This window comes from Hirundo rustica, chromosome 2 (assembly GCF_015227805.2).
Source record: "Hirundo rustica isolate bHirRus1 chromosome 2, bHirRus1.pri.v3, whole genome shotgun sequence".
NCBI lineage: Eukaryota > Metazoa > Chordata > Aves > Passeriformes > Hirundinidae > Hirundo > Hirundo rustica.
In genome coordinates this window covers 50,995,900-51,016,006 of record NC_053451.1, presented here as the reverse complement: position 1 = coordinate 51,016,006, position 20,107 = coordinate 50,995,900, and the positions used below count along the sequence as shown (strand labels likewise).

The following is a 20,107-nucleotide window of genomic DNA, read 5'->3' as shown; positions in this document are numbered from 1 at the left end:
TTCACAACTGAAGGAAATGTCAAAGAAATCTCTTTTGTTCCTAACTTAGTGTGGGCATTATGTCACTTGCACAACCTACAAACTGCTTTGATTTTGAAGCAAGGTGAAAGAATGCACTGTGGAATTTAGCTGTGATATCACAGGCTTGTGCAGTGAAGATATTATCAGCATCAAGACAAAGTGAGACCTATCAGTCACTTTCCTGGATGAGAGTTAATAGTAGCTCTAGGTTTCCCCTAGTTATCCTGTATGGAGGAATCTATAGTGTTCCTAAGCATTCAGAACCAAGCTAATGCCTGTGTTACTGCTGTAACCTTCTGATACAATATTATTCATTCAACTCCAAAGCTCCGAATGCTGATTTAATTAATTTTATCTATTTAAAGGAAAAATACAGATGTCTGTGTGTTTTATGCTGTTTTCTAAACTATGGTCAGTGCTCAATGAAAGCATCCCTGAGGCAGTACTCTGGATCTCAGACTTATTTATAAACAGAGTTTGAACACATGCCTTTTCTGCCTTTTCAGTTTTTAAACAAAGACATAATTTGTGTCTGTCAAAATAAGGAGATTGCATACAAAATTGGCAGTGCTTGACTTTAGGAGCTGGTCTGCAGACCTGATTCCTCAGATAGCCAGATGAGGAATAGCTGTAGCATGACAGGGTTCCCTTCTAGCCTGCAGACCCTTCTTCTTATCTGATGCATGCCAAGGAGCTGAGGAATTGTGCATATCCAAGTCTTACCTCCGTCTGGGATACAGCTATGGGTTTCTGCCATGACTTGTTTACAGACACTGGAGCCAACTGTGATCCTGCAGTGTAGGGACAGCCAGTGAGCATCAGCTTGGAGCCTCAGGGTAGTGCCATGGTTTTCATCATCCGATATGCAGAGAGTAAAGATGTGCATTCCAGTGGGTAAGGTGGTGCTAAAATCTTCTTGAATGCAATGTCTTCCCCACCTGTTTGTTCTTGTTCTCAAGGCTTATTAATGAATCATTAATAAGTCACTGGAGAGGGAACAAAGAGTCTTCCAAATGAATTATACATTGGTGATGTGAGGGCGTCTGATTAGATGGATGATACCAGTTTACATTGGATTTGCATTTGCTGTAAGGCTGTCTCTTTTCGCTGGTAACTTTCCTAAACTTTCTTTCTCACCACTGATGCTTCGCTCTCCACACTGAAGAAATGTTTTTCTGCTAACATTTCTGGATGGGTGAGTGGGAACCATGTGATCAGCACCATTAGACACAAGGGGTTTCTAGGCACAAGATTTCTGACTTTCAAATGTGAAGAGGAGAGCAGATGGGCTTCTTTTTATGTGTAAGTGTAATAGGATCACCAAGTGGCAGTATTATGGATGCAAAGTGCTATGTAGCGGTAACAAAATCAGACTGCTAACTGCAGAGAAAATAAATATTGAAGTGTACTACAGGAGAGATAAGACATTGTTAGGGAGTTGAATTTGCTTCTGCAATATTCATATTCAGTCCCCTTGACCTCGGTAGGGGACCTTTCATGCTTCCCTGGCTTTATTTTAGACAGATTTATTTTTTTTACCTGATGAAACATGGAATATATTCATGTAAAAATAGATTTCTGTCATGTAAAATGCATTACAATAACATTATTTAGGTTACAAAATCAACGCAGAAGTTCAGGGATGGAAACTTAACACTCAGTCTGAGAATTTATTTCATCTGCTTTCATGTTTAGCTTGTGAAGTGAATGAGTTAGAAGTTCAGTGTAAAAACATATGATTGTGTCATTAAAGCTTATAGTGTGCATTCCAATGAGTAAATAAGGAATTAAGCAGTGCTTGAAAATCATAATTTCCTTGTTAGCAGTATACATGGTGTTCTGTTTAGTTTTAGTACAGTTTTTTTGTGTCTTTTCATTTAAATTTTACTTAGGTTATTTTATGTATTGTGTTGACATGAACCAAATTTAAACCCAAAGCGTTTTGTCTTCAATGGCTTCAGCTACAGTGCTGACAAGCCAGCTGCGGGACGAGATGTATTCCCTAGGAGGTTGCTGAAGTGCTGGTATCATGTGATAGACATACAAGGGAGAAGAGATGGATTTAAGTTCCCATCCTGTCCCTAGTGTTGAGAGGTGAGATCTTCCTGCCCTGAAAAAAGTGTTGGCTGCTGTAGCCATGATCTGGGGTTGAAGGTGATGGCTGGTTTTCTGACTGCTCTGTCTTTCTCTCTTTACCTGCAGTTTGAGGGAGCTACTGCTTTAGAACTGAAAAAAGATGCAAAGTCCTGGGAACACCAGCTCAGCACTGTAATTTGTGGTGTTTTGTGCCTGTCTCTGTGCAGTTAGAGTTTACAGGAGTTCCTGTTCTCTCATGCTGTCAGGCCTATAGGATGCCAGTGGTGGGTCCTGGATCTGGACGGTGATAGGAACACTTCCTCTAGCCTAGCCTGCTTCACCTTGACTTAATTAATCAATCAGCTCTCCAGCATCCCCATCCAGCTGTGAGGGAGCTGTAGGCTTGGGACATCGCAATGCCAAGGGGTCTAGGCAGGCTGCCAGTGTTTTTCCTGGGAAGTGCAGCTGAGAGGAGGTCATGCTTTTGAATCCAGAGGCACCAAAGCAAGGTACTTCCACAAAGAGAGGGATTTCTTCCTGGGAATAGTAAAGACCTGGGGAGTGCATTAGGCTGCTTAAAATAGGGATTAATTATCTTACTGACTGACATTTCATCACTCATCTTTTTAAAAAAATAAATCCTGGCCTTTGAAGGAAGGCTTCTCATTGATATAAATAAGGCCAAAAATGCTGCTGTTGTACATATTCAGGAAAACAGTACTCTTGTAACCCTATAGATAAAATTTTGCACCCTCAAAAGCCAGAATATAAAAAGATAAAATTTATCCTTTCTCATTTGCGTATGCATATGGCTGAGTTGTTTCCAGAAATCCAGAAGTCAGTAATAGTTATATTTTTATAATCATGTGTGAAACTCAGTCTATATTTGAAGAAAGTAAGATTTGAAAGATTAATTTCATGAGTGTAATTCTTGAAGTTGAAAGTGAACTAGGAACAATTTATCAGCTATCTTAGCTAGCTGTCAACCAATTTTCAGCTTCAGAATATTTCAACTAGCAGGCTGTGTGCTATAGTTACTCTTTCTTGCAGTTTAATTGTTTCTTTATTCTTAAATAGGAAATTAAGATTCTAGGTTTTAAATTGTTATGAACATCATTAAGTTTTGGGGTTTTTTCTCCAGAGGCTTAATACATTTGAAATTCAGGTTTTTAATAGCAGATTAAAGTAGAGTTACTGTGTTGCCCACAGATGTAGTTCCTGCTGCAACAGAGTGCAGTTAACTATGCAGACTCAGAAAAAGTGACATGGCATTTAGAGAAAATTTAATTTTTTTTTCCATGTTCCTAGGGATGGCAACCTACAGAATAAAAAAAGTTAGATTTAAGGTACCTCTTGACCGATTAGACAGGCTGAGTTCTATGTATATAAGGATTTTTTTGAGTTGTAGGTAGCCAAGAAGTCTGATTCATTCAGCAATTTTTGTCTTCTTATAAGTCTATGCAAAATAATAAATAGATTCTCCTCATAATTTCAAGAAAAACAGCTCTCTGGCTAATTTTAGAGAAGGAAAATTCTTTCAGAAAGGAGAACTTTTTAAGACTTTTAAGTATTTAAAAGCAGGTGAAAAAGCAGAGAAAATTATGCTGAAATCCGGTGAATGATTTTGCTTTAAAGCAATCATAAAGTTATTAAAATAAATACAAAAAACATTTTCTAAATATTAAAATTCATAAATATCTTATTTGTCAATTTCAAATGAATATTTTTTTATATGCAGAAGCAAGAGCAGCCACCTGGGGGATACTATTCAAAATGTTGGTGTGTTGTTCTCTCTAGCAAATCAAAAGATTCTTTTTTCATGTATTAGAAATTCCCAAACTGTATAGTCTCAAAAGAAATTTTAATAATTAACTAACTTGTTCATATTCAGAATAAGATGGTATTCTCTGTTTAAAATTGTTCTCTTGTTTAGATTGTTTGCAACATAATAGAAATGTATTTAAGATCTTATCTTCACTCTGCCAGTCTAATGTCTTCTACTGTGTGTATACATGCCCATTGGCAGAATACATACAGGATAAGCATTCTAGGAGGTCAAGCCCCCTTTAAGGTACTTAAATCCCTTTTACATCATGCCTACAAGTAAAATATGCACCTGCATTGTTTATAGAGATCACAATTTGAAATTTGTGAAGCACTCATTTTAGCTGGTCCTTTTTTGTAGTATAGTTTTCAGATTTTTTCATTTCATGTCTTGATTATCTTACTGTGATTAAAAAAAGAAAAACAAATCCATTCAAGGTCAACCCAAAAGCTGGCTCCATCAGCTTTTTCATTCTTATGTTTTTTTGTACTTCGTCTTACAGGGATTTTTTATTGCAATTTTTTCATATGTTCTATATGGAAAGGATCCCCCAAAAGATCTTAAAGATGTCAGAGAATAGCTATGAGATGTGCTGGGATCCTGCCCAAACAGAAGAACCCCTCCGAACCATCACTTATGCTTAAATTACCTTAAAAAGACAGTGTCCTGTCCTCTACCACTTCTCTTTTTTGAACTTTGATTCTGTGCGGTTGTGTGTCTCGACGAGGGTTGTTGTGCTGTATAAGTGGGATAGGGCAGTGTATCATCCCATAACACCTCTGGCACTTGAGGATTGTCGGATCCATCAGAGGATCAGAGTGTGTTGAAAGAAAGAAGTGTACAGATCCACTCAGACTCTCCCTCTGCTGTCATGAGCTGGTTGCCTGGCTACCGACAGAAAGAGGCGGTGATGGGGGGACAAGTGTAAAACACGCTGTCTTTTTATACATACACACAGAGCACAGAGGAGCTGTGGAAAAGGAATACCATTGTCAGTACAACATAGGCAACAGCAGCATTCAGTGTCAGCAGTCCAGGGGTGAAATGTTGCTGGATCCATGCTATATCTCTAGTGGGTGGCAAGTTTTTATTACCTTATATAAGGTGAGCACGTACTCTGCCACTCCGCCACTGCGAAACAGCCAAAAAGGAAATACATTCCCTTTGAGATTAAATTAATATATTAAATTAATATTTCCAGGTTTCTAAACCATAAAGAGACTCTCCAGAACAGACAAATATTGTTTGATTAGTGTTTAATAGGAAAGACTCGAAGAAAAAAATAATTGCTTCTGGGAATATGTTGTACATTGAAACTTCAGCTTTATTTACTAACTGTCTATTTTTTTTGATTTTAAAAAAATAATATGAGATTAAGACAACAATATGAGTATATAGAACATATATATTTTGTGTTAAACCATGTCTTCTGGTCCACAGTAACAAAAAGAATATAAGACAGTTGTAGTGCAACAAATCAAACAGAATAAACAAATCTATACTGCACTTCATCTTACAGGACCTGTATCGCCCACTCTCTTCGGATGATATGGATTCAGTAGGAGACTCAGTGTAAAAGAGAAAATGGAACAATGTTTATGGTTTGTGATTTGATGAAGGTTTAACATTTTTAAAGAAAATAGCTGCTAATTTACAGTAATAGTGAATCGCACAAAAGAGTTTTGCATATTTAATATTAACAACATGGGGCCAAATTAATTCTAGTGTGTGGGGGTATTTTTTGGCTTTATCACTGCATTTTAATGCAAGAATTTGTAATGAATGAGCCATTGAATATGTCCATCAATTCCAGAACAGCATTGTGCATGCTTAAAGGCACAAAGCTTGGGTAAGTGAATATAATGCACAAATCCATAGTGAACACATTTATGAATAGCACTATTTTTATCATCTAAGGTACTGATTATATGTTCTGGTTTTTACCATATGTATTTTTATTCATTTTGATATGAACAGTTAATTAGTACTTTGCATTAACCAACTAGGTAAAATGCATAGGTAAAATGCAGAGAAGAAAAAAACTGCCATATTAGACTGCTTGCACCACGCTGTCTAATCCCAAGACACACATTTGAAACACTCTAAGTTTAGTCTTTTTATCCAAATGAAAAGAAAGTGAAGAAATCCTGTGTGCTAACAGGACAAAAGTAATTCTTTCAAAGCAGTGTTCAAATTCTGTTCACTGCATTGCCATCTGATGACTATAAACAGAAGAGTGTTCAGAGGCATTATGAATATTTTACCTGGCAAAAGCTGTTGATGCTGATCATCCATGTGTTGCAAGCAAATAAGGACAGATTTCAGACCAAGAAAATATGCGGGCCTGCTGGCTAGCAGCATCATCTGACATACATATGATGACATCGTTTTAGAAAAATATATTTTGCCTGAGAAAATAGTTGATATTTTCACTTATGTTAAGAACAGGAACATCATTTTTTGTCTCCTGTAAGAAGACATTTTCTGCATTTTAAAAAGAAAGGCTACAGAAATGGTGATGCTGTAAATCATCCTCCTATTGACCTAATTTTTCTGTTTTCGCAGTATCTAGGGGTGCTCTTTTTGTACAGCATGAATATGCAAAACTCCTTTAGTGTTAAAGTAGGTCGTGCATTATAACCAGTTGCTTAACAAATATCTACTAATTTTCTTTTGTTTTCTGCTGCTTTATTGTGAGAATCTTAGTCTACCTAATTTACAAAATACCAATTTTTCCCATCATATGTTGTATTTAAGTCCATAGTGTAGTGATCACACACTTTTGCAGTCTTATACCTTTCCTTTCATTTTCTCAGACAGTAAGAATTTAAGAATTAGAAATCAGCATGTTTCTGATTCTCAGCAAAAATCTATAGGGGTTATATTTTTGAGCTATTTAGTGATGTTTTAATATATTTTGAAATCAGGAAAATTTACTTAATTGAAGAAAAGGTTTAGCTGCCACATGCCAACTTCTAAATGTAGTGAAATAGTTCCTTTAGGCTGATCTGTCCATAATAAAACTCACCAGATGTAAAATGTGGGCATGTGAGGTTATGGCTTTACTGTATCAACATAATTTTCTTTACAGTGGATATTTGCAAAAAGAAATAAAAGGGCAGCAGAATACAAAACTTACCTTCTCTGTTTCCAATACCTGGTTCCAGTATCACCTGGAGAGAAAATCATTGATCTGGCAGGTTTGCTGAAGCAGTCAGGTCATTCCCTTTTGAAATGCATGTTTTGCCATTCCTGCTTCAGACTTCAATCTAAAACTGTTCCCAGCCATAAGAGCAGTGCATCTCTCACCCCATACTGTGAATGCATATGCTCCCCTGTTCTACTGAAAAAGTTCACAGCTGTGAAGTTACTTGCATTTTCGGCTGTTATGAGGGAATGTCTTTGCAAAATGTATTACTTGATCCTGAGAAATGCATATTATATAAAGGTGCATTGTGGGATCAGTTTCCCAAATTTCAGGCGACTCGACCAGACTGAGCAAAATACTTACTGACATTTTGAAAATTGTTTCTTCCTGTAAAGAAAATAAATTCCAGGAATTTTATTTTTCCTCCCTTCTTCCGTATAGGCTACTGCTGCTTTAGGCAGTTTATTAAGAATGTTCTGCGCAGGGAGCACAGATTGCCAGCAAACCTGAATTCCATAGCTTTGCTTAGCTGTGGAAAAGAAAAATGGACCGTATATCAGTAATTGTTATCATAGTGAGTTTTCCATCAAGACTGTTTAAAAAAAGAATATGCTAGTCCATAACATTTAATCATTTCAACATATGACTTGTATTAAGGGGCTATTAAGGGGCAAGACATATCATTAATATTTCATTTTAGGAATGAAAGTCCCTTAGAGATTGAAAAGGTACACTGTTTATAGACTTTGTGATTCTTTTTTGTGTGGAATGTAATTCCCATTATACATGAGCCGAAATGAAATATTTCTTTTGAGCAAGACCAGAAGGTTTCAGTTTATGGGTGAAACTGAAATTGTGTTCCTTGATGCTGTAGTTCTGCTTGCAACAGCACAGGTTTTAGTTTGTTCCTTGATTTCATGAACTGCGTTAAATAATAGAATAGCTTAAGCAACTTTATAGTGTTTGAACCTCTGATAGTTCTCTGTATGCTGCATTATTTGTGCCTACTCCAAGGTGATTATGATGTAGCTAAAGAGTCTTGTATAGATTGTGAAAGTTTTGTTTCCCTTTGAGCTTTATGAATACTTGTGATTATTTCCCTAATGCTTTCTGCAACTTTGTTTTGTTTTTTAAATCTCTTTTCTTCTTTTGTGTGACAAGCAGTTCACATGTGAAGCACAGAACGCGTATGTTTATATTTACACGCACATGCACACGTACATAGATTAATGACTTTGGAAACCATGCGCTGTTACGTCACATTTGTGACTTTAAGCAAATAAGTGGGGGAAGATGGTTTAACAGGAGGATGCTCATCTGCTGGGATTCACTACAGCTCTGTTAAAGTTGGTGGAACCGCACCAACCGTTACTTCCTGAGCAGCTACCCCAAGGAATTCTGTACAGGAGCTTTAAGAGATCACATCTACTAACAAGGGCTAAGTTCAAACTGAGCAGAAGTTAGTGGCAAACCCACCACTGACTCCAAGGTGGGAAGGATAGAACTTTACGCACAAATGCATGCACACAGACAAAACATTAATCCTAAATTGAAATTGAAATTGTATTCTTTTGTCATGTTCAGTCTTATACCTCCTCCTGAATGGTACTGTTCTGCAGTACATTAAGTCATGCAAAATTAGACGTTCTTCTGTTGAAGTCAGTGAAATCTTTAACATTCATTATGCAATGTGAAAACTGCTTTCCGATTTGTAAAATAATTCAGAGACAGCACATTATATTTTTTTTTCTTTAGTTCATTTTCACAGGGCATATTTGGCTGAAAGATAAAAAATCTGGGGTATTACTATTGTGTCTATAAATGTATATTACAGGAGAGGATATATAATGTTCAGCACCCTAGAAAAACAACTGGATTGAGATTGTGTGGAGTAAAAATTGAGATAAATAATAGTGTTTCATAATTCACACTGCAGTGTGAACTTTTATATAGTGCATTTGTTACAAAAACTGCACTCTGAATGTAAAATGAATTAACAGTAATATAGAAAAGAACCTCTGATCAAGTTTACTGTTTCTGTCAAAAATGTAGAGAAATGAACAGACAGAAAAACTTCATGGTGCTAAATTACCTCATCACTTGATGAATGCGTAGATTAATGTTGTCTGTGCTTTTTCCAATTAATGGTGTGCAACCAAATACAAGATCGGTTTTTATTTAATCTTCACTTTCAGTTCCATCTGCTAGTGACAAGAGCTTGTAACTATGAGTGATGAAAGGTAACTTTCCGAAGCACAGACAGCAATACCTTTATGTGCAGAGCAAAGCAAGCAAGTGGTTGTCACCCTCTTTGGAAATGGGTGTGCTTCCCCCAGGAGAGCCCTTCCATCCAGAAACCAGGGTCTGCTGAGCGGAGCAGGGGCTGCTCTGAGCTGCGCTTGCTGCCGTGACAACTTTGGCCAGCTCGGTTGGCTTCTCTCCAGCTGGCAGCTGCCCCCAGGCTGGCGGAGCGCCCCGAGTCCCCGCGGCAGGCAGTGGGTGTGTAGGTGACACCTGTGTCGTGTCCGCGAGCGCAGGGCTGAGTGCACGCACGCGGTGTGCGCGAGCGCTCCTCTGCGGTTTTGTGTCTGTGATTGCGCATGGTGATTATACTCCAGTTCGCTTCAATTAACCCTCAGCAGTGAAGTATGAAGAAAGCTGTACTGTATTCAGCGTGTACTTGTTGTCTGATGTTATATGGGGTAATTATTAGGTTGTGGTTTGCCCTGCAATACAGTGTTTTGGAATTTGGGCTCTAGTGAAAGAGGAGCTAACAATGTTTGTTCTAAGGCCTCTTCATTTTCTTAGTTGCACTATGATATTGTAAATATTGGCACACTGACAACATAAGTTTAAGATCTTACAAAGTTATGCATACAATTATTTTTTTTAATGAAAAGTGCTTGGATATTTGCTTTTAAAAGTATACCATTTTTGTATTAATGTGATGCAGGAAACCAAAAAGAAAGCTGTTGATTTATCAACAAAACATGTAAAACTTGCAAAATAAACACCGATGAATGTTTTATTTCTTAAATTCAGCTGAAGAAAATCACCTTCATTTTTGTGCCATTGTTTCATCATACTGTATTGTACTTGTGTTTCATATTTGACCATGTCATCCTGGTTGCGATATGTTATTTTGCTAGATTTAACATTAATGTAGATTATTGTAAGTGATGTAATAAATATATATTAAAAATACACACTGTTCAGAGAATTTATTTTGGAAACATGATTAACAGGCTTTAACAAAATGCTTGCCATTGCTATTCCTTGCTCATTTTGGATCAACATCGTCCATCTAACCTTAGTATAAGCATATGGAATTCATGCATCCTAATTGGTTCTTTTAAGCAGTAGATGCATTCAGTGTCTTTTTTAGTAATAAACTCAGGGCTTCAGTGTGTAGATACAAAAAATGCTTCAAGGAGGAATTTGGTTTGTAGTGGGTGTTGTGAAGACAGTAAATATAACTGCCTTGAATTGCTTATGGTAACTGTGTGCACATGATGGAATAGATTTGAAGTGTGAAGTGGGGAATTAGTAGACTATCCAAAGCATGGTATCAGCTCACTACCAACAGCTGAGCCCCAGCAGCACCTCTCTTAAGACAGGTATTGGGAAAATATGCTTGTGAAAAGCTAGTAGTACTGAAAGATACCAGGCGTGTTTTAAAATAAATACCTAATTTTCTGTTACATCTTTCCAGTCTTTAAAAATGTGTATCCACACATCCATAGCAAAGTTTTATTTCTTGTTTGGCAGGGGTGGGGAAGAGAGATGTTACAAATTATGACATGTCATCTGCCAGCCTGATGCTTCAGCTGATGTTCATACTTTCCTGGAGGGAACTGTGGGCCTGGTAAAAGTTCTAGTTTTGAAATGCTTTTGGTTGCTGGTAAATAGGTCAGCCTACCAAAGGTGTACGCACATGGAAAGGAAACAAAATTATAGAAATGGGGAAGAGTAGAAAGAAAATAACTAAGGTTTCCGTCCCTACCAATCAACAGTTGAAAGTACCAGGAGAGCTTTTAAAATACAACTAAGTAATTTAAAATACAGTGGTTATTTTGCTGTGCCCTTAATTAGGTGAAAGAAATAACAACTTCCTTTTGGTTTGTGGATTTTCAATTTTTATTCTGTAGTTGAGCAGAAAATTTTACCTGTGTATAATTTTAGAAGAGGTAAAAGGAAACCTTCACATTGCATCACTGCGCATGTAACTTTTTATGTTAACCGCAATAAGGATACAGAAATGACAGTAATAACTTCCGATATCATTACTTTTATACTTCACTTTTTGTATCATCAGTCTTTTCTGCATGATGCCAAGGGCTGAGTGAGTCTAGAGTGAATTATGGCTCAACTTTGGAAGCAGCTGTTAGGGACTAGTGAAGGCTAGATTTGAATTTATTGTTAAATACCATGTAGGAAACTGTGTTTGTCTTTCTGAATTGTCTTGTTACACAAATCAAATGAGTGTATAAGCATCCAATGCTGCAGCTTAGTGAGGGGATCTTAATAAAACAAGGCGCTTCAAGCTTGCAAATTTAACTTTTGTCTGTCAGCTCCATGGCCTTGCAAACTTTCCCATTTGTCCCTCTATCCCTCAAAGAAGAAAACCAACACAAGACCCTGATAATATGGTATATAATTGCTTGTGTCGTTTGAACGTGTCTCTCTTCTAAGTTGTGTAAATCCTGAATTGCATAAATGAACAACAACAAAAATCACTTCCCTGTGTAGGGCCTCTCTTAAGTCAAGTATCCAACAAAATAAGGCATGAAGTAGAATTGTGAATAAGTTTGTAAGCAGGTTTGCATATATTTTTTTACTGTTCCTTTTCAGATGAAACAGTTAATGAATAAATTTGAATCTGATGTGCCAGTTTAGTGCAGTATCCAAACTGGAAAAGAAAACAATTGCGCCATTTCTCTTCCTATACCTTGAACTCCATTAGTTTCCATTCTTTCAGCATGAAGATTGCGGATTTCATGTTTCTTCAGGAAGCAATTTTTTTGCCAACTCTGTACTGTTTACATGAAAGCTTTTTTCCCTGTCTCAGCTAGCCGGGCAAAAAAATGTAAGGTTAAACAAAAGAAAATCAAAAACATTTTTCACTGGATATAGTTGGGAGAGGGAATTTCAGTGTAACCCTTTGCTTCTGTCTAAGTTGAATAATTAAAAAAAAAAAAAAATCAGTTTATCTTCTTGAAACTTACATGAAAATGTATTACTTTATTGTTTTAAATCAGCTGTCCTCTGCTTTTGTTCTCTGGCGATGTACCATTTTGCTGTTCATTGACTTACTTATTTCTTGCCTAACACTGTACATATTATGGGAATTTTTGATTTCCTTCAAAGTCTTTCAAAGCTAATACCTGCATTGGGAGGTTGTCTTTATTTTACCATTATTCATGATCATCTTTAGGCAAAGGAACTGAGCCTGTCAAGATGTCATGACAGCTACGTTGCAAAGGTTGTTTTATAACCAGACTGAATACTAGTATGGGCTGCAAAAGAGGTGAGCATGGGGACTTAAATGCTTAGTTTTGGTTTTAAAGCTATTTTTTTCCTTATTGAGTTGAACTTCATTTACACATATTACTGACTTGCTTATCTTTTTGTATATTTTTTTAATTCTGTAGAGTTCTTTGCAATAGAGTCATCTTAGGAGGCATAGTTTAAAGATATTAACAATTCCCTTCTCCTGAGCCTCCTTACTAAATTTACACTTTGTTTACTAATTTTAATCCTCACTTCATTAAGCTGGTTTCTAAAAGAGTAGAATTCTGCATGAGATCCAAACTTAGTGATACACCTGTGTGCTTTTCTGTTACTCACATTTCATCCAGATGCTTCCTTCATTCTGGAAAAATACAAAGGAATCTATTGTTGAGAGACATTGTAGACTCCACATGCTCTAAGAAAGATTTTGAGAGGTTTAGAAAATAGAATGCAGTGGTTGGGTTTTTAGATTCAGGGATCTGAATTGCACTGACAAACTTCCTAGTCATTCTTGATTAAGTCTCTTTTCATAACTGCTGACACTAGTTGTCCACAAGAATAATTCTTGCTGTTTAGTTGGAATGGGATTTTGAGATTAATTTAGGACAAAGGTGAGTATCAGGAAGGAAACATTACAGTAATTTTTATTTTGCTGCCTTTTTTTTTTTTTTTTTTTTTTTTTTTCATGGATTTAGCACAGTTTCCACAGAGATACAAACTATTTACCAAACAGTTGCTAAATAAATCTCCAGGTGAGGCATGGCTGAAACTCTATAGCGCTAATGATTCCATTCACATCAGTGAGGTGTGTGGTGTGTTGGCCATCTGTTATATAAACCTGAATAGGATCTGAAGTCCTTACACCACCAGATTTTTTTATGCCATCGCTTTTATGAAGGTGTGCCATAAAACTGGCCATGTGCCGGCAACCTGTGCAACTGGACCCCTTTAAATCTGTGGAAAAGCAATGACATTCCAAGCACCTCAGCATCTCCTAAAATTAAAACAGCTAATTGCATTAAAGTCTGTGTGTTGAAGAGATTATACTCTTGCTTAGGGTTTGTTTTCCCCCTCCCCATCTGCAAGATCCCTGATGGGATCCACATCTGTGAGAGCAACAGCGCGCACGACAGACTGCCTCACGATTGGCGAGCCAACTGGAAGGAACGCTGAGACCCACAAGGATTGCTGGACCCGCAGGGCTCTCAGCTTGTGAGAACAGTGAGCTAATTAAAGTCTAAATAAACGAAATCTCTTTCTAGCTGAAGTAAAGATAAATAAATAAATGCCTGCGTGTTGTTGGAGATGACTGAATAAAGATGAATATATTTGTGTCATGTTTATCCAGAAACCCCTCTTTAATTGTGAAAGGGGGTGCCGCCAGCGGACTTGGTAAACGTGCGCAAATGTCCAGTTCCTGATGTATTTTCAATCTGTTGTTTTAAAAGGAGGGGTTCAGCAAAGGTAATGAAGAGTATGTTTTTATATATTTTTTCAATAATTATTTAAAGTTTTAAAAGTCTCAGTATGTATCTTCCTAGCTACTGCTTCCTTGTCACTGGCAAGTTCTGCCTCTGCCTCCGTGCCAATGCTTCGCAGGCTGATGTCACCAAAGGGGCTGTATGCTTTGTTTGCAGATCTGTGGTATGGTATATGCTACTAACCCATTATTTCACTTCTTCTGTTAACAAATATCATTTTAACAATCCCATCTTTAATAGTCCCAGTAAGAAAAGAAGTAGAGCCACTTAAAACATCAGTATGAGGTCAGTTTTTTCCTTTAAATTTTCTACATGCCACTTTTTATTTCAGTTTATTAGACTAAACCTAGGTTAAATACGTATTTAAGGAGTTTGCCCAAGAAATATTTAGAAGTCAATTTAATTTCAGTCATGTGTAAACCATTAAGATTATTTGTCTTTAAACTGAAACACTTGCTAAAACACTTCGTTTAAATGGCGTTTGAAGATCTCTGATTTTGGAAGGACTGAGAAATTGCATTTCTCAGCTAAGCCTTGTTTTAAGGTCCTTGAAATATTAAGTCCTCAAATAGAAATTTGGGTGCTTTAAGGCACCATTCTGAGATGTGGCTGCTGAGTTAGGTCTTGATTTTCATATCTCCTATTCTCACAGATGAGAGCGATGACTGCAAGACTATAAAGAAACCATCAGGCTGCTAAAGGAAGCTGCAGTGCTGTGCAGTCAGCAGCCTTGACCTAACATCTACTTATAAGTGTAATCTCACTATTTAAAGTGCAAAATGTGAAAAAAGTAGCTGTTTAATAATCTGTTGAAAATCTAGCACTAACCTCTTTGTGATTGTACTTTTTAAATGTTGTAATGATTCATTCCTGATCATAGAAGTAACACATATTAAACATGCTTAATTTGTAATTCCTTTCAGAAAATACTGTGGAGTGGGAAAATAAGTATGAAATTGGATGTCTGTTCTAGGAAAACAAACACAGCAGAATGAGTAGAGAGAACATGTTTTTCTGCTTATTTTACAAGCAGGACTGTAAAGGAAACAATTCTCTCATTACATGTATATAAAAATAGGCTTTGAGACTGACTTCTCCAGGCATGAGAACTCCTAGCATTTCCCTGTTACCTTGATCCACATCTGCTCATTTGTTCAAAAATTAACCAGAGGTAAGTTTTTACTGGGATGTCACGCAGAGTGTAGCACAGGAATAGCACATATATAAACATGTCCTGACTGTGAAACAAGGGCAGCAATATCTTAGCAAACTGCATAAAATCACTCAGTGCTGGCTTCTGTTGTCAAGAGGCAGCAAAACCAGTCCAAAAACTGATTAATGCATTCTTCAATTCTGGTCAAAGCTCAGAAGAAATACTTGCCTGGATGAAAAGAGGGATTTGGGGTTGATTAAAAGAAACAAGGCCAAACAATCTCATGGTAGATGGGATGTGCAACCTCTCAGGATTATTTAGGGAAAAATAGGCCAAGTTCAGAATTTATCTAAGTCATTTGACCTTGTAGTCTGTTGTAGGAGAAATTAAAAGTTATTCTGCTCAAATGAACTCAGCATACTGGTCAGATTTTAAGTCTGCTGACTGTGTTTTCCCTGGCTTGGTACTCAGCAAATATCCAAACTGCTGCAACTTTAGTTACTCTTGCACCAGTCATCAGCTGTGTTCTGTAGTGTCAGACAAAAGAAATAATTCCAAAGTAGTTGTGTTTAATTTGTAAAGTAGATTGGCACCATAATTGTGGGCATCTACAAACCTTGTAAACACTGATAAGGAACTGATAGTGCTAGTTACATGAAATACAGCCTGCAATCAATATGTAATATGTAGATTGAAGAAGATAACGAAATACCTGCAGCACTTTCAGCATGTGAATTATGTGAACCCAAGAAAGTTTTAGTTTTGCAAATCCTCTGAATATTTTTCACTTAAGTTGTAATAGGAAGACCTGAGGAAATGGTCAGTTTGGCTTTTAAGTTTGAAGGGCCACCATTACATTTTTAGCTTCTTCTAGCTTCCACTGAAGATAGGAGAATCCTGAAGATGAGTTTGTGTAGTTGTTATGCACCACAGGATAAAAGTTTCTGGTGAAATCCAGTCTATCTCAAATGTCTGTGTAGCTTCAACCATCTAGATGCATGATGAAGCAGTTTTCCTAAAGTTCATGCCTAAAGTCTGTAGGTAACTGACAGGCATTGATAGGTGCTTTGGAAGGCTTCCCTGGTGAGATCCTGCCTCCTGTACTTCTGGCATCCAAGGTGGGTGGCTACGAGTTTCCTTTGAAGGACCTTTGAAGGACCCCACTGGCTGAACAGACAAGCTCAGATAATTGCAGGACAAGTACTTGGAACAGAGTGCAAGAACAAAGTCACTGCCTCAAGTGAGCTACCCCCAGTCAAATGCTCTTATGAAACAGCAACCATTGTTCACCCTGACGTTTTATTTTGTCCATATATTACCATAATGATTTCTCCCTTTTAGAACAAAACTGGGGAGGATTTCAACCGAGAGGTTTGTAAAATTGAGGAATTCTGCCCATAACACAGCCAACTACAGACAGGTTCCTCTAGTGCCTGCTAGGTTAATAGGGTCTCTGAGAATTGTCTCCAGCCTGCAGAGGGCATACGGCTCCCCGGTTTTCCCTGCCAAAATGTGTGTGGAATAGGGAGAAACTACTGGAGCATACATCAAAGTATTCTTGCATGCACATTGCAGCACTTGATGGATCAAGGATCTCTCCAATAACGTGAGGCTACCAAAGGTGTAATTTCAGTGGAAGAATTTGGACTCTTCCCCAGCATCCATGTATCCATCCACCGAAGTAAATAGATGCTTTACACAGGGAACACTGAAGCTTCTCCAGGACACATGTCCAGCAGGAATGTGCTGTGGGTACTCGTGCTTCTTAAAAATCATCTGTTTTCATTTGTGTCTCCATTTCCAGAGCTCCCAACACAGTGGCTCCTCTACCTCATTAGCATCCACCAAAGTTTGCAGCTCTATGGATGAAAATGATGGCCCTGCAGAAGGTAACATTTGGAGGCTGACATTTCAAAGCAGTCAGTGTAGTGATAACAGCAGCTGTGTAGGAAATGAGTCATTCTTCCTGCCAGAGAAGGTGGGAGCATTGCAGGCTGGATAATTTTCCGTGAGGAAACTCCTCAGCCTTAGCAAACCAGTTAGGTTCACTCTGGATCAGAGTTGATTTGGACATCGCTCTTCAGAGGTATTTTTATTGCGGAATACTTGAGGTTTTATTTCTGCAAGCAACACAGTGCTGACTGGCTTATTTCAGTATTTTTGTCTCATCTGCGGTGGTACTAAAGAACATCCTGCAGTCCCAGGTCTTTACTCAGAAATGCATAGTCTTACTCCATGCTAAGGTGTAGCCTTCCCCAATCAATGCATTACAACACTAAGGCTTTGAGAAAGTTGGCTAAGGGATGGGGTCTGCTCGAACACTGCCGGCTCACATGCACATCTACGTACGCGTGTGTGTATCTGTGCTCCTGCTGGAGAATAACTCTTCGTGCTGTCGGTGAATTCAGACAAACCCCAGCCCCCCTGTGTCCTAGCATTCACTTTTAATACTAAACTGAAACAAGGGACAGAGAAATGCACAGTTAAATGTACTGTCTTAAAGAGTGTAAACACAAATCACATTTCTAAGAGGCTCTTTTTTTTTTTTTTAAACATTACAGTATTTATATAGTAGTTTGTATCAGCTGCAGTTTACAGTCAGATTTTAGAGGCATGCTAGGTATTTGTAATGCTGTTTCAAATAACATTTAAAAATAATATAGGAATGAGCGCTAAAACACATTAAACTACAAGCTTCTCGTATGCTTAGACACTGTAATGCAATTTTACCTAAACATCTGGTGCCCAGGTTGCATGAGAGGTAGTATTATTGAGAACATTTGTTTAAAAACTAAATATTTAATATTGGGGGATGGGCAGAACTAGCACTTAGCACATGAGGAGTTTTATGGATGTCTCAGTTTACAGGATGTAATAAAATAAGTGCTTGAGTGTTGGACTTCTTTGGTACATATATTTAATCATGCTGTGTCAAGGAGTTCCAGCCCTTTTTGGAGGCTGGTCTGCGCTTGTGCAGATCACAGAGGCCTTTTCGTAATTAAAAAAATACAATTTTGGTTTTGTCTTGGGGGCATATTGCAATGGCAACTATATAACACTCAAATGGTGGTATGTTTGAGCCCCCAGAAGTCTTATTTTTCATTATTGTATCTGCATGAAACCTGTTGAGTATATACAATGTCAGCAGCATGGTTTCACTGTACAGTAAGTGAGATATTGACTGAATGGTTTCCAGGCTCCTAAACTGTGGGCTTAAAATGCATGTTATGTGCAACATCTGTGTTTCCTTCACTAACAATAAAAATGTACTAATGATTCTTTCAGAAGTGTTGGAGGAAGGTTTCCAGGTTCCAGCATCGATAGCAGAGCGATATAAAGTTGGAAGGACTATAGGAGACGGAAATTTTGCTATTGTGAAGGAGTGTATAGAAAGGTGAGGAGGACAACGTGCTTATTATTGCAAAAAAAAGAATCATTAATGTCATGCTTTTTTCCAGATCATATCTTCATTTGTAGAATACAGAAATGTAATACGGCAATGTCTCAATGCCAGATGGAAAAACTAATGTCCTCTCAAAAAGAGAGTGAGTTCAAGGGGCAGTCTATGAATTTAATTCTTTGTGGGGTTCATACGGGTTTTTTCTGATGCACTTTGCATGATTTTACCAGTTCTTTGTGTTAAATCTTTCTTGCTGCACTGAAATAACATCTTTTCTTGCAGTATGTTCTTGCAATTCTCCTTTTACATTAGACCAGTGGAACATTTCACATGTAGGAGCACTCTGTAAAGATGTCAGGAAGTTCTCTGTTTGGGGTGTAGTGGCAATGGTCAGCACAAAGAGGTAATTTTGGATTCATCTATTCTGCTATCTGACACTGAGGTGTAGTCTCTTCCATATTTATTTTTAATTTAATGGACGTCTAACTCCCACTTGCCTGCTTTGTGCCATTATATTTTCTCCTTCCAACTTTATGAGCTTCACTGCCGACACCAAAATCTAACTTCTTCAGTGACCTTTACTGATAAGAGGTTAAAGCAGTCGTTGATTTTAGATGTCTGCTCCAGATTAGAGAAGTCACAAGTCACTTCCAGTGTCAGTGTTGCTGAAAATGTCCAGGTTGACTAGTTCATGTGTCTGGTTCTGAATCTGTTTGGGCTTGAACTGGATCTACCCAACCTTGAGAGTGTAAAAAAATAGGAAACCAAGCAGAAATGCTCTAAACAGAACCATGGTTGTCTTTTGGTGTTATTGTTAAAAATAAGAGACTATGGGGTATAAAAGACAGAAGGTATTTCACCTGTATGTGAAACCACTATAGGATTGCTCATGTTAGATAGCAGCAGTGCAAAGCAAAGCGAAAAGCTGCTGGCACTTGAGACATCCAAAAAAGAGAACAATAGAGATATTAAGGTTTGAGAATGAAATTTCATCAGTTAAGTTTTCTATCCCCTATTACCATATCCTGGAGAGGAGACTCTTACAGAAGACTATAACCTCACCTTTGGGCTAAAGAAAAAAACTGCTCTTTAGCCTGTAAGAATGTGATACAAACCCTGGAGAGTGAGATTAAATCTCCTGACAGACAATGATAAATTAGCTTGGCTGGTTTTAGACTAGTCTCCTTGGAAAAACACAGGTCCACCTCTGCATCCAAAAGTGTAACTTGGAGATCATGAAGACAGCTGTTGGGGAAAAGGGTAAGAGTGAATTTTGTATCAGCTGACAGTGTGCTTGTGGAACTTGGCCAAAGCTCTGGTGAGGCCTTTAGTGTTCTTCCAGAGTGAGTTCTCGGTGGAGGTGGTCATCCAGAGGGTAGAAGCTGTTCAGATCAAACCTTAGGGTCTGAACACTAAACTGTACGGAAACCTAAAGGAAGAAAAGCAAAACAGTATGAAAGAAAGCAAGCACTGTAAAGCCATATGGAAGGGC

At 37.7% G+C, this 20,107-nt stretch overlaps 1 protein-coding gene across 6 annotated transcripts in view; it reads left to right on the top strand.

Annotated features, from left to right (window-relative positions):
- The window catches only part of DCLK1 (doublecortin like kinase 1), a 229,351-nt gene that overhangs the window by 168,889 nt on the left and 40,355 nt on the right, over positions 1 to 20,107 (top strand). For 4 of the 6 annotated variants that reach the window (XM_040055301.1, XM_040055302.2, XM_040055305.2 and 1 more), the window contains 2 exons: positions 17,020 to 17,104; positions 18,501 to 18,609. The exons of 1 other annotated variant lie outside the window; for it this stretch is intronic. In XM_040055301.1, coding sequence (XP_039911235.1) covers positions 17,020 to 17,104; positions 18,501 to 18,609 — 194 coding nt within the window. Of the gene's footprint in view, positions 1 to 5,441; positions 10,274 to 17,019; positions 17,105 to 18,500; positions 18,610 to 20,107 lie in introns of those variants that run through there. One more of the 6 variants, XM_040055306.2, reaches the window with a different exon arrangement.